Raw genomic sequence first — 14,905 nt, 5'->3', positions numbered from 1 at the left:
ACTGCAAACTGGGGTGCCATGGAAGTGGAGTGACGAATGTAGACGAGCTTTCCAGAAGAGCAAAACACTAATCACATCGAAAGAGGTATTGGCCCATTACAACCCAGCATTACCAATTCAGTTGGCATGTGATGCGTCACCCTACGGCATTGGAGCGGTGCTATCGCACAAATTCTCGGACGGCTCAGAGAGGCCAATAGCCTTTGCGTCACGCTCACTAACCTCAGCCGAGCGTAACTACGCCCAGATTGACAGGGAGGCCCTCAGCCTAGTGTGGGGAGTGAAAAAGTTCAATCACTATCTGCATGGGCAGAAGTTCACCTTGCTGACTGACCACCAACCACTTGTCTCCATCTTTAATCCAAAGAAGGGCGTTCCGGTGATGACTGCACAACGGCTACAAAGATGGTCCCTTTTTCTAGGAGCGCACCAATATGAAATCGAGTATAAGGGCACGAAACAGCATGGAAACGCTGATGGGCTATCACGCCTGCCACTGCCTACTGCGGAGGAAGCACCAGCAGTGGATCCTGTCGAAATATTTCATTCGACTATAATTGAATGCTTGCCAGTAACTAACGCTGGTATAGAGAAGGAGACCCGAAATGACCCGACACTGTCTCGGGTATATGATTTGACGGTGAAGGGATGGCCGCACATGGCGACTCACTGTTGCCAGCATTCTCATCCAGAAGAGAACAGCTGTCAGTATGTCAGGGGACCTTGATGTGTGGATCCCGAGTGGTAATTCCACCCAAGTTAAGGGAGAGAGTGCTCAATGAGCTTCACGAAGGTCATCTGGGAGGGGTGAAAATGAAAAGCCTTGCTAGGGCTTGTGTGTGGTGGCTGGGGATCGATCAGCAAATTGAGGACCTGACAAAGAGCTGCTCAAGATGCCAAAAGGTCCAAAATGCACCACCACATGCCCCTCTACACCCATGGGAGTGGCCCTCATCTCCATGGCAACGGGTGCATATTGATTTTGCTGGTCTATTCATGGACTCAATGTTTTTAATAGCCGTGGATGCGCACTCGAAATGGCCTGAGGTGATCAAAATGTCCTCCACCACCACGGAGAAAACTATTGCAGGAACGGCTTGCCAGAGCAGATTTGCTCTGATAACGGACCAGAGTTTGTATCCGAAGAGTTCCGGAGGTTCTTGAAAAGGAATGGGGTAAGGCATTACACATCCGCCCCGTATCATCCAGCCACAAATGGATTGGCCGAGAGTTTTGTACAAACCTTTAAGAAGGCAATAAAGGCTATGTACAATGACAACATTCCGCTGCAGCACAAGGTGGACAATTTCCTGTTCGCCTACTGGAATGCGACACATGCAGTCACCAACCAGGCCCCAGCCATGATGTTCTTTAACCGAAGGTTAAGATCTCGCCTGGATTTGCTCAAACGTACGAAGAGATGTTGAGAGTAAGCAATTCCAGCACATCCATGAGAAGCCAACAAGGAGCTTCAATGTAGGGCAACCAGTCTTGGCCCGCGACTACCGAACAGAAAAATGGCAGCCAGGAACGATATGCACACGGCAGGGCCCACTAATGTACACAGTGGACGTTGGGGAGAGCATCGTGAGACGCCATGCTGACCAGATCCTAGAGTCACAGGAACGAGTCAACCCCATGCCTCGCCCATACGTACCTGGTGATGAACCCGACGTACAGGTAGCATCTACCCCAGAAACAGTAGCATCGGAAGCTGACGAATCAACCGACGACAGGGGGCCAGAATCGCCTCCGCACCAAGAGCAAGACACTCGGGAAAGGCGCTATCCAGAAAGGATCAGGAAGCCTCCCCAAAGACTGAATTTATAAATAGACTATTTTCAGCTAATGTTGCATGTTAAAAGTGTTAATTGTAATTAGTTTGATATTCAATTGTAAAATGAGTGTTATGGTACCTGTTAATCTAAAAGGGGAGGAATTGTAATGTATGTACCTTTAAGGGGAGAACTACTTTTTACAGCTCATGTATACTGTAGCACCGGCAGTGACCACACCTGTATATAAACCCTGAGTAGTGATCTGTACAGTTAGTTCTAGAGTAACCCTCATTCAGTAAACACCTGTTGAATCGTTCCCTGCAGTCTGATTATTGAAGGACACAACATTAAGATACACGGACCTAACACATGCAGTACTGTAGCTGTGGCCTAACTGGTGTTTTATACAGTTCAAACATAACCTCCCTGCTCTTATATTCTATGCCTCAGCTAATAAAGGAAAGTATCCCGTATGCTTTCTTAACCACCTTATCTACCTGTCCTGCTACCTTCAGGGATCTGTGGGCATGCACTCCAATGTCCCACTGTTCCTCTACATTTCTCAGTATCCAACCATTTACTGTGTATTCCCTTTCCTTGTTATCCCTCCCCAAATGCATTACCTCACACTTCTCTAGATTGAATTCCATTTGCCACTTTTCTGCCTACCTGACCAGTTGATATCTTCCTGCTGATGTCTACAGCTTTCTTCCTTCCCATCAATCACATGGCCAATTTTTGTACCATCTGCAAATTTCTTAATCATGCCCCCTACATTGAAGCCTAAATCATTGATATATACCACAAAAAGCAAGGGACCTAGTACTGAGCCCTGTGGAACCCAACTGGAAAAAGCCTTCGAGTCACAAAAACACCTGTTGACCATTATCCTTTGCTTCCTGCCACTGAGCCAATTTTGGATCCAACTTGCCACTTTCCCTTGGACTTTTAATTTTCTGACCAGTCTGCCATGTGGGACCTTGTCAAAAGCCTTGCTAAAATTCATGTAGACTACATCAAATGCGCTACCTTCATCAACTCTCCTCATTACCGCCTCAAAAAATTCAATCAAGTTAGTCAGACATGACCTTAACTTAAGAAATCCATGCTGACTGTCCTTGACTAATCTGTGCCTTCCTAAATGATGATTAATATATAGATATAGACAGGTTAAGTGAATGGGCAAGAACATGGCAGATGGAATATAATATGGAGAAATGTGAAGCTATCCACTTTGGTAGGAAAGATGGAAAAGCAGAATATTTTTTAAATGGTGAGATATTGGGAAATGTTGGTATTCGGAGGGACCTGGTGTCCTTGTACACGAATCATTGAAAGTTAGCATGCAGGTACAGCAAGCAATTAGGAAAGCAAATGGTATGTTATACTCCAATCCTTTTGCAATAAAGGCCAAGAGTAAAGAAGTCTTACTGTAATTATATAGGGTCTTGGTGAGACCACACCTGTAGTACTGTGTACAGTTTTGGTCTCCTTACCCAAGAAAGGATATACTTGCCTTAAACTGATTCCTGGGATGGGAGGATTGTCCTATGAGGAGACTAGGCCTATATTCTCTAGAGTTTAGAAGAATGAGAGGTGATCTCATTGAAACATACAAAATTCTTACAGGGTATAGGATGTTCAAGAAGGACTGTGTAACAACATCTTGCATTTATATAGTGCCTTTAACAAGTTGCTTCACAGAGGCATGAGGAAAATCAAGCCAAAGAAGGAATGATTGGGGAGAGTGATGAAGAGCTTGGTCAAAGAGGCAGGTTTTAGAGAGGGTCTTGGTGGAGAGGGGTTTTGGAAGTAAATTTCAGAGAGTGGAGCCGAGGTAAGTAAAGGCATTAAAGTCAACGATGGGGCAAAGGGGGAGGGGATGCACAAGAGGCCAGAGTAAGAGGAATGGAGAGTCCAGGGAGGTTATAGAGCTAGAGGAGCTTATGGAGTTAGGGAGGGGCACAAAGCCATGGAGGAATTTAAAGACAAGGGCAAGAACTTTAAATTTAAAGTGTTGACAGACTGGGAGCCAATGTACATCAGCGAAGATGGAGTGATAGTAGAGCAGGGTCATCTGTGGCTCAGTTGGTAGCACTCTCACCTCGGAGTCATAAAGGTTGTGGGTTCAAGTCCCACTCCAGAGACTTAGGCCACGATCTTTATAGAGGAGGCGGGTTGAGGGGGTGCCCACTGCTTGGCAGCTTTCGCACCCGCTCCCGCATGCTGCCTCCCAGCCGTTACTATTATGGCCGATGTGCGGGTCCCTCCAGGCAATTGGTTGCAGAGCGTTAGATTCTCGCCTCTGATGACGCGTTGTTTCAGGTAAAAATTTAAAGGGGCCATGTCCCCTTTGCAAAAGCATTAGGTTTTTCCTCTTAAAGGCTGGCTGCTGCAGGAATGGCAGCCCCAAAAACTAAGGCTGCACCCAGGTTCAATGAGGGCTCCCTCCATGCTCTTGTGGAGGGAGTTAGAGGGTGTCAGGAGGTCCTCTACCCTGGAAATGGAAGGAGGCCTACTCAGCAAACCAAGGCAGCTTAGCTGCAAATTGCTGAGGAGGTGAGTTTGAGGTCTGTGTGCAGACGCACATGGGTTCAGTGTCGAAAAAGATTTAATGATCTGCTGAGATCACCTAAAGTGTGGCCTCTGTGTTCTGGGAATGGAAGTTCAAGAGTGAGGGCTCGGAGAATTCCATGTAGAATGTTGGTGGTGACACTGAGTGCAAACCACTGTTTATTTGACAGATGATGCCTGGGGTTTTCAGAATGTAGGACTTATGTGTCAGCTGTGGCTCAGTTGGTAGCACCCTCACCTCTGAGTCATGAAGGTTGTGGGTTCAAGTCCCACTCCAGGAACTTGAGTACATAAAGCTAGACTGACAATCCAGTGCAGTGCTGAGGGAGTGCTGCACTGTTGGAGGTGCCGTCTTTTGGATGAGACGTTAAACCAAGGCCCCATCTGCTCTCTCAGGCAGACGTAAAAGATCCCATGGCACTATTTCGAAGAAGAGTAGGGGAGTTATCCCCGGTGTCCTGGCCAAAATTTATCCCTCAACCAACATAACAAAAACAGATTATCTGGTCATTATCACATTGCTGTTTGTGGGAGCTTGCTGTGCACAAATTGGCTGCTGCGTTTCCCACATTACAACAGTGACTACACTTCAAATGTGCTTCATTGGCTGTAAAGCGCTTCAAGATGTCCGATGGTCATGAAAGGCGCTATATAAATGCAAGTCTTTCTTTCTTTATATTTATCTCCACGTGCCAGCCACCTGTGGTTGAAGCATAATCTTACTCGAATCTGGCATGAATGACTGCATCCCTTGCCTGACGGCCAGCAATGTGGTCGTCTGTTGCTGGATTGGCGACATGCGGACCCACATGGCGTCGCCCTCCAGCGCCTCCTCCTCGTCCTCATCCTCATCCTCTTCCTCAGAGGAGGCTGTGTGGTGAGCCATTTGCTCATCCGGCAGCACTAAGCCGCGCTGCTGTGCGATGTTGTGCAGGGCACAGCAGACCACGACGATTCTGGACACCCTGGCTGGTGCGTACTGCCTCCAAATCTGTCGAGGCATCGGAAGCGCATTTTGAGCAAGCCGATGGTTTGCTCGATGATGATTCTGGTGGATATGTAACTCACATTGTACCGCTCCTCAGCATCGTTTGATGGCCTCCTCATCGATGGCATGAGCCACTTTTTCAGGGGATAGCCCTTATCGCCTAGAAGCCATCCGGAAAGCTGGAAGAGCTGAGGCACAGTAGACTAGCGCAGGATGAAGGAGTCATGGCAACTGTCAGGGTACTTAGTGCAAACATGCATAATGATCTTCCTGTGGTTACACACCAGCTGGACATTCATGATGATCTTCCTGTGGTTACACACCAGCTGGACATTCAAGGAATGGAATCCCTTGCGGTTGACAAGTACAGCTGGGTTGTGATAGGGGGCCCTAATGGCTACATGGGTGCAGTCTATGATGCCCTGCACCATTGGCAAGCCTGCTATATTGGCAAAGCCTACCGCACGCACCGTCACACTTGGGAAATCCATGGAGAAGTGGATGTAATTGCGCGCCTTTGCAAAGAGGGCATCGGTGAACTGTGTGATGCAAATATGTGCGGCCGACTGGGAGATGCAGCTGATGTCTGCAGCTGATCCCTGGAAGGAGCCCGAAGCAAAAAAGTTGAGTGTGGTGGTGACTTTGACAGCCACTGGTAAGGAGTGTCCACACGCTCCTCTGGCCTCCAGGTGTTGGTGCAGCATTGCGCAGATGTCAGCGACTAAGTCTCTCGAAAGTCTCAGCCTCCTTTGGCACTGCTGCTCAGTCATGCTGAGGAAGCTGGTCCTCTGCCTGTAAACTCTGTGTTGGGGGTATCTCCTGCAGCGAGGTGCAGTCCTGCGCTGAGGCCCTCCTCCCTATGCATCATCAGGTGGGTGAGGAGGAAGTTGGGGCTCCTGGTGCTGGTGCTGGTGCTGCTGCGGCTGCTATTCCTCCTAATCTGACAACCAGGGCGAAAGGATATAAATGGTCCCCATCCCGTTGCTGTAGATTTTAATTGAGACAAGAAGCATGTAAGCGCACAGTCGAAGTGGCCTGAAATTATTCCAATCAGGTCACACTGTAGCTGGCTGTCAGCTTGACCTGTCACAAGGTCAGTAGATTTGCAAAATCTTATCCCAAACCTCCAACAACAAAGTTGTTGCATTTGAATGTCAGCCATGTTACTGGAACGCTTTTAAAGTGCTGCGCCAATGACTACAAATCATGTCCTCCAGCAACTCGTCTCCTTGCAGCTGGCCTGTTTCTGACAAGACGGGAAACAGGAGCCAGAGGCACGAAAATGGGAAACCACTACAAAAATAGGATTAGCAAGGCAGTTAACAGGCAAAAAATCTAAGCTGACACGCGAGTGCAGTACTGAGGGTGTGCTTCACTGCCGGAGGTTCCGTTTTTCAGATGAGACATTAAACCGAGGCCCTCTCTGCATTCTCAAGTGGATGTAAAAGATCCCATGACACTGTTTTGAAGAACAGGGGCGTTATACCATTGTCCTGGCCAACATTTATCCCTTAATCAACATCAGTAAAATCAGATTATCTGGTCATTATCACCTTTCTGTCTGTGGGAGGTTGCTGTGCGCTAATTAGAGAGTGACAGCAGACTGGGAGTTGGAGGCTCAGGGAAGACTGGGGAATGATGGTCGGTGTGGAGGCACGGCTGGAGAGAGGAAGACTGGCGGTTGGTGGAATGTGGCTTGAGTGAAATTGAAAGAGACTGGGGAATGGGGGCTCAGGGAGAGAGAGAGCTTGAAGTATGGGGGCTCAGGCAGAACAGCGATTTCATTTGTAAGCATTATGTCCACTTGATGTCACAAATCTATTATATTTGTGTCGATGGAAAGCTGTTTCAGGTACACATCAATGCAAAAGTATCAATGGAAATCGGGAGTAAGACCATCAACCTGAATCCTGAGTTTACTCAAGAAAGAAATAGTCTTACACCAATTGGATTCCACATTGGGTATAATACAACTCTAGAAAAAATGAAGTTTATAAAATGTCCATGCAAAGTGTTGGAGCACCTGATTATTCATTAAAACTATTATAAAATATTTTTAATGTTAAATGACTATTGCTCCCGCCCACTTCTCATACCATTAAAAGCTAACTGCCTGGAAGCAGAGCTCTGCGCATGTATGCATCAAACACTCATGTGCAGAGCTCTCTCCTGACTGGGGAAAGTTCAAAGTACAGTGAAGTGCAGGCAGCAGTGTAACTGTGGTCTGCCAGCCGAACATGACACCAGTACTGATACCAGTCTCAGGCGAGGAGCAGCATTCTCTTTTAAAATCAATATCTGTCTGAATTTTGCTGTTGGTTAGCTGAGAACACAGCAAAAATTGTCAGGGACTACTATAAAAGTAAAGAAACATGTCCTCCTGGTCACTCTCTAAACAGAGCCCCAGAGACAGAGTCTGAGAGGCAGAGACCAATTATCAATAATTCAGCAACTATGGCAATCAGCAACCATGGTCTCGGAGTCCCTTATCTGATATTAGCAGAGTGCATCTACTTTCCCAGAAATACCTGCCAAATTCTATAAAGAAGTCCTTCAACAAATTATCATCCTAAAGATAAAAAGAAAAATCACAAATGCTGACAATCTGAAATGTAAAAATGAAAATTGCTTAAAATACAGTCAGTCAGCTTCTGAAGATGTGTTAACCATTGGAATGAAAGGTTGATATTTTGATGAAACCTCGGTTTTCTTTTTCAGATGCTAACTGATGCGTTGTGCATTTTCAGCATTCTCTGTTTTTAAATTATTCTAAACTGGCAAACTTCTATAAATATTTTACAGACTATCTCCCTGCAGAAATGTTCCCCTTTAAGGGTTGCACAAAAAAAATTGCAATTTCAGTATCTTAAATAAAAAAAATTCTAGATACGTCTGTCTCACTCTTTTGTGAAAATAAAATCCTATTTCCACTGGGATGGCATCATCATCATAACAATAAAATGACTAAACAAAATTACAAAGATACACTTCAGGTAAATAGTGTTATAACTTGCAGGAAATTTTAATTTGTAAAGATTTCTTAATAAAAGAGGCACTTACAAAGTATTAAAAAGCACTAGGCAATATTTAATTTATTTATACATGTCTGTTAATTATTACAGATGGTCTGAAATCCTATAACCCTGGTCTAGAATTTTCAGCCTTTGGAAATATTCCAAGTATGGGCAAAGGTACAGGTTTTTACTCTTCACATTTAATTATGCCTTAACATTACTTTTTTCACAGAATGATACAGCACAGGAGATTATTCGGCCCATAGTGCCTAGGCTGGCTCTTTGAAAGAGCTATTCAATTGGTCCCACTCCCACGCTCTTTCCTCATAGCCCTGCAATTTTTTTCCATTTCAAGTATTGAAAGTTAGTATTGAATCTGCTTCCTCCACCCTTTCAGGCAGTACATTCCAAATCATAACAACTCGCTGCATAAAAAAAATTCTCATCTCCTCGCTGGTTCTTTTGGCAATTACTTTAAATTTGTCTCCTCTGGTTACCAACCCTCCTGCCAGTGGGCACAGTTTCTCCTTATTTACTCTATCAAAACCCCTCATAATTTTAAACACCTCTATTAAATTTCCCCTTAACCTTCTCTGCCCTATTTTTTTGTTTTTCCCCCCTTAATCGTTTCTTCTCTCCTGAAGGTGGTGGCTCATGGGTGCCAGGCAGCCTCCAGTACCGTAACGAAATGGCCACTCTTTACATGAGACCAGACAGTGAATCGGTGGACTATTTTATAGGGGAGCATCATGGCAGGATTAGGTGCCCGATTCTGTACTCAGCCAGCACACATATGTGCATTTTGAACAATAGTGGGTCACCGGATAGGAATAAAGAGCAGAGAATCTGGCTGATATTTTCCCGCCTAGTCCAGGGACGCCAAGGCCAACTGTAATTTCTCTTCTAATGCACTGGCTGAGATTAACCAACTCAGGAAACAAATTTAGAATCCATGTTTCAGTATTAAATTTGGCAGTATATTTCCCATTAAGCCATTGCAAAACTTAACGTTAATTTTTCTATTGTAGGAGAGTCACCCATCATTCCTAAACGCTCGAGTTAGGTGAGGGGCAAAAGGAAAACACTTAAATATAATTTAGTTTCAAAATTAAACAGTCTTTATTCATGTGATGAATTATTTTCAATTATATTCAAACTGTCTTTATTAGTACAATGACACGGTGAAAAAATGAAGCATCGTGTATAAGATGCATGATATTCTGTCACAGTAAATAAGGGGTTAAAAACGAGCTTCATGCTCAGAAAAACATGACGCAGTTTATTCTTGATATAAGAACTACAGCCGGGTGTCTGAAGATGGGGTCAAGCCATTTAATTCAAATACAAACATTGTCTGGGATTAGTTCAAATAATGTTTGATTGTTAAAACAAAAAAAAAATCAGCCAGAGTGTTATTTAAATCTGCTTAGGTCTAGTTATTTTCTGGAAACTATTTCTCAGACTGACTGGTTCAAATTGGGCAATTGTGTGAAATATTTGAGTGTGATAGTCAGGCCAGATATTTTCCATAAATGGTGAGGAAACAAAAAGGATCACCACCTAAAATACATGGTTTAGTGCAACAATTACACAAATGTATTATTTTCTATTTACTCGAGAGCACAGTTAAGTTTATTAATTACTAGGGAAATCAATGTTGTGTCATTGCTACTATTCACTTACTCTTTTACTGTTTAATAAATTTAACAATTAAAGCCGATGTCATTGTCTGTGGGAATATTATTCTGCCACCTTCTGAAGCCCGGGGAGATCACATGAGGATACATGGTAAAACCAGTAAAGTGAAAAAAAGTAAAGATGGTTCTAAATTCAATCCCTAAGCATTCTACAAATTTACTTAGAAAGCTGAGGAAGTGAAAGCACTCTGTGGTACACAGAGAGCAAAGGCTCGCCTACGGGAGTGATTGATGACGCTGAACCCAAAAAGAAATCTAAAGTAAATGAAAGTGAAAAAATGCCAAAAAACATAACAGTCCCATTTGGGTTTTACAGGCATATTGGTGCCTAAATTCATTAGTGTCTGAAACAGAGCACAATTCCAGTGGTTCACAGTGATGCCACGCTAGAACAAAGAGGCTCGAGGTCCGTCCTAAACTTCTCCTTGGGCTTCATCATCATAATTCAGGCAAGCTGTCAGCGCCAATCAGGCACCCCGACAGCACTCGTTTGTTGGGGTCTAACCAACTTTGGCCAGCACCAAGGCCCACAGGTAAGTCCGGGAAGGAGGACAAAGGTGGGCCAGCAGCAGCCCAAAGTTGTTTTGTGGAGCTAGGGTTTCCGACTTCACAAAAATACATCACAAAGTTTTGCGGCCTCTTTTTGAGCGTTCTCCAGTGGTCCCTTTAAGAACTACAGGTTCGGCCGCTGAAGACCGGAAATACTGGTCAGAGCTTGCAAATGTAGGCATCCGGGTCAGAAATGGAAGAGGAGCCTCATTTCAATATTGAAATTAGGCTTGCCTTCATTTCAGGCAATTTCCAGGGCCACCTAATAATAGGCCCTGACTAATTTAGCAGTGGCCCAAATGCCTGTGCAGATCGGGCACTGGCCTCTGCCCTTCTAAATTGGTCACCATTGCGACTGCTTCATGCCTGGACAACGGGTACAACAACATTGAATTTAGACCCCATTAGTTCAATCCTATTTCATACGGAACATTGTTTAAAGTAAATAATGACAGACACAGTCACTTTTACCTACTCTTATTATTACAAAGCAGCAAGGCGACAGCTCACTGAGGTTCAAAGTACATCCTGACAACAAGTTGGTCGTCTTCAACCTACGAGTACAACACTGAAGTCAACATCCTAAAAGCACTTAGTTTGATTATTAGCCTGAGCACTAGCACCAGAAAACAACTTGCTGTTTATGCATTATGTCTGCTCACAGAAAATGAGTGTCGTATCACTGCAAGATTCCACATTCACAACTACATTCCAACAGAAGCTTCTGGCTATTCTTTAACTGTACAAATATTTACTTTAGTGAGAAAATAATCTACCTAAAACTGACACGTCTGACCTCCACAGCAGTACCTTCACTTTTATTTCTATTATTTCATAAGACTCAAAGTAATCTTCTAGACAGTAAAACATGGAAATTGAAACTTTCCCTACACTTCTGAGGAATAAACTTTGAATTTAAAATTTCATTAAATACTGATGGATTTAATATTGATTGTGGCTTTGCATTCCCAAATTGAATTAGTCTAACAGCACAATATAGACAGCAGTAAGCAACAACCTACATATCATTCTTAAATAAGTTAACCTCCCACCCCACCCCATAAAACCATTAGTCACAAAGAAATACAAGTATCAACATGAAATAAAGAATAGATTTGCCTTCCAAAGCTAATAAAGCCTAGCTTTGGAAGGCAAATCTATTCTTTATTTCAATTTATTAACTTTAAAATCTGCAGCACATCTTCCCACATCCAGTCCCAACCAAAGCTGGAAAAGAACTGAATTTAAGGTGGCCACAACACATCATGTGATCATCAACTACCAATGAGATTACAACATATATCCCAAGGCAGTTAACAAACAACCAATCACAATACCTTTACTAAACAAGGAATAATCACCACAACAATAATGTCATAATAAATAACTATATTCCAATAATAAAAACAGTACGATACTATCCGCTCCCTTCCACTGAGGTGGGGTCCTGGGATTGTGGGAAAACCTGCAGACCTGGAGTCCACAACTCATAGTGCTTCCCAACTTTAGTGCATAGCCTGCGTGTCACATGGTCCACTGGCAAATATTACAGGGGTGCAGCAGTGGTGTGGATCTTCTCACCGCGCTAAGTCTACAGGCTGCAGCGGAGTCTTTCACTACCAATACCTCCAGGGGCAGCATTCTGCCCAAACCTTGCCCGCCACCCTGATTCATCTGCCTCGCCGCTGCTAACCCCCTCCCCTCCTATTAAAGAAAAAATTGACCTTCTTAACCCTCAATAACTAATCTGCCAAATATACTGAATTCTAAGACCATCATTGTCTGTACATGTAATATGCTATAACCCAAGAAAGTATCTCAACTTCGCTGAATTCATAAAACCCTGAAAAATAAAAAGGTTGCATGCTGCAGTGGATACTCTGCATGGAGGTTTCTATCAGCAAGTTTAAAAAGAAGTTGATGATAGGTGGAATTAGAGGTGCTTGTTTTGTACACAATGACAACAAAGTGGCCAGCAATCGGTGACTGCTGCCAGCAATGCCCGTCTATTGTAGGCACGAAGAATTTATTTGACTTTAATTGTAAAAAGGCAAATCATAAAACCACAGTGCAACCCACCCAATCCTCAGCAAATGACTTTCTCACTGAGTAACACTTTGGGGACTTCGCCGGGATCGCCAGTGCAAATAGGTTGGTGTTTTATGCTGCACCCCCTCACTACTGTAAAACTCTGAGGATACTCTTACCAGAATGGACTTGGTGTGCTGCAAAAACTCTTCCATCTCTCCGGTTTGTTTGGTAACCGCTTAAGCTCTGCATTCGACAGAAAGCGGAGTCTTATTTTGGCTGAGTTTAGGTTCGCTCCGCTCGTCTCACCTCTGCCAGTCTCTCTGCTCTGAGCAACAGCCCTTACTGCCAGCCGGAGTCTGTCAGACCTCGCGCGTCCACGCCCCAGCAAAGCTCGGGCGCCCGCGCGCGCTCACAGCAGCAGTGCGCGCCGATGCAGCCGCTGCGCTGGCTGCAACCAATCAGATCACTGTGTCCAGCTCACTGACATCACCTCAGAGTTGCTGCAATTGGCAGGAGTTCAGGGAGTTGCTGCGTGAGACTTATCTGCAATAGAGCAGGAAGTTAGGAAGCAAGAAAGCCTCTGCTGCCATGTATTCACTGCTTACTCAGATATCTTAAATGGCACTGTATTAATGGCAAAAAGTAATGACCAAACTTTATGGGTTCTATTTGTTGGGAAGAAAATAATAGAGCTGGAAAAGGTGGGCATCATTTTCATCATGCAGATCTGTTCCTGCTTTCCTGGCAGTTGCTATGACACTTTCACATTGTGCCAATCCTCCATTGCTTGACCCTGTAAAGCAAGTTAGAGACTAGTTGCATGGGGACAAGGGCTGCATATTTGGCTCTTGACTCCTCTAAGAAACCCATATTCACCGTGCCAACCGCTCTACAACCAGATCCATGGATCAACGAGAGCTCTCAGGGCAGACCAGTAAAGTGCTCAAGCAACATTTCTGCTGCCTGGACAAGTCTGGTGGCTTCCCCCAGAACAGCCCACAGAGAGTGCCCTATATTGTGGTTTGCTGTATACTGCATAACCTTGTTCTGCAATGGGGACAACACAACCAGATGACGATGTCAACACAGATTATGTCAAGGATGGCAAAGAAGCAGAAAATCACCAACACCAGCCTGCAGTCTTCAGCAGCTGCTCATTGAACAGTGCTTTAGCTGAACAATCCCTGTTTCTCCCCCTACCACCACCCCCCACCCCATTAACAGTCACGTCCAACATCTCATGCAGTTCCTACACCCTCCAGTTAAACTAGTTCCATCCAAGGATATAGATATAGATGTCGACTAACTTTGCGGGGTTAGGGTCAGTTACTATAGGAACATTCTGCACACAAAAGATTTTAAATGCTTTAGAATTTTTCTGGCTAAAAGATTCATGAGAATGATTCCAGGAATGAGGGAGTTATGTTGATAGACTGGAGACGCTGGGGGTTGTTCTCCTTGGAGCAGAGAAGAATGAGAGGAGATTTGATAGAGGTGTTCAAAATCATGAGGGGTCTGGACAGAGTAGATAGAGAGAAACTTCCCATTGGCAGAAGGATCGAGAATCAGAGGACACAGATTGAAGGTGATTGGCAAAAGAACCAAAGGTGACACAAGAAAAACTTTTTTACGCAGCGAATGGTTAAGGTCTGGAATGCACTGCCTGAAAAGGTGGTGGGGGCAGATTCAATCTCCGCTTTCAAAAGGGAGTTCGATAAGTATCTGAAGGAAAGAAATTTGCAGGGCTACGGGGAAAGGGCGGGGGAGTGGGACTAGCTGAAGTGCTCTTGCAGAGAGCCGGCACGGGCTCGACGGGTTGAATGGCCTTCTTGATGCTGTAACCATTCTAACACAAAAACCATCAGAATAATTATAATGCAGGCGTTAGCCTGTAGTGTCTTAAGTAATCTCTTACTACTCCTATAAAGTACTTTCTCAACGGTTTTAGCATAGGAGGCGGAAGGCTACTGTATTTCAGATGCAAGCTCGAGATGCTCATGCTAATCTAAGCAACATCTAGAAGCTGAGCCCTGAGAGGCCCAGCAGCAGCCTGCAGCATCTCAGCAGATGCTGGGGCAGTCTGACCGGACTGGCTTTCTAGCACCAGTGTAGGCATTGGTTGAGGCGGTTGCAGGGGTCCAGATGTGCTGTCATCCTGAGAGATAGCAACATATTCCATTGCTATCTGCCCATTTCACAACTGCTGCTGTGACTGGGCTGTGGCTCAGCACACATACTGATGTACAAAAGATCAGACTCTAGGATATCCTGGAG

General features: G+C 44.6%; 1 protein-coding gene across 14 annotated transcripts in view; it reads right to left on the bottom strand.

Annotated features, from left to right (window-relative positions):
* The window catches only part of LOC147124368 (protein prune homolog 2-like), a 716,966-nt gene extending 703,906 nt beyond the window's left edge, over positions 1 to 13,060 (bottom strand). For 6 of the 14 annotated variants that reach the window (XM_085985885.1, XM_085985895.1, XM_085985912.1 and 3 more), the window contains exon 1: positions 12,808 to 13,039. In XM_085985885.1, the coding sequence (XP_085842011.1) occupies positions 12,808 to 12,843 (36 nt within the window). In that variant the 5' untranslated portion in view covers positions 12,844 to 13,039. Of the gene's footprint in view, positions 1 to 12,807 lie in introns of all 14 variants that reach the window. The other 8 variants (XM_085985937.1, XM_085985946.1, XM_085985947.1 and 5 more) reach the window with 5 other exon arrangements.
* Between the last annotated feature and the right edge of the window lie 1,845 nt (positions 13,061 to 14,905).

Source organism: Somniosus microcephalus, chromosome 1 (assembly GCF_052327205.1).
Source record: "Somniosus microcephalus isolate GS21.2 chromosome 1, FLI_Smic_1.0, whole genome shotgun sequence".
Classification (NCBI taxonomy): Eukaryota; Metazoa; Chordata; class Chondrichthyes; order Squaliformes; family Somniosidae; genus Somniosus; species Somniosus microcephalus.
Note: the sequence above shows the minus strand (reverse complement) of the source record. Positions and strands in the feature narration are given on the sequence as shown.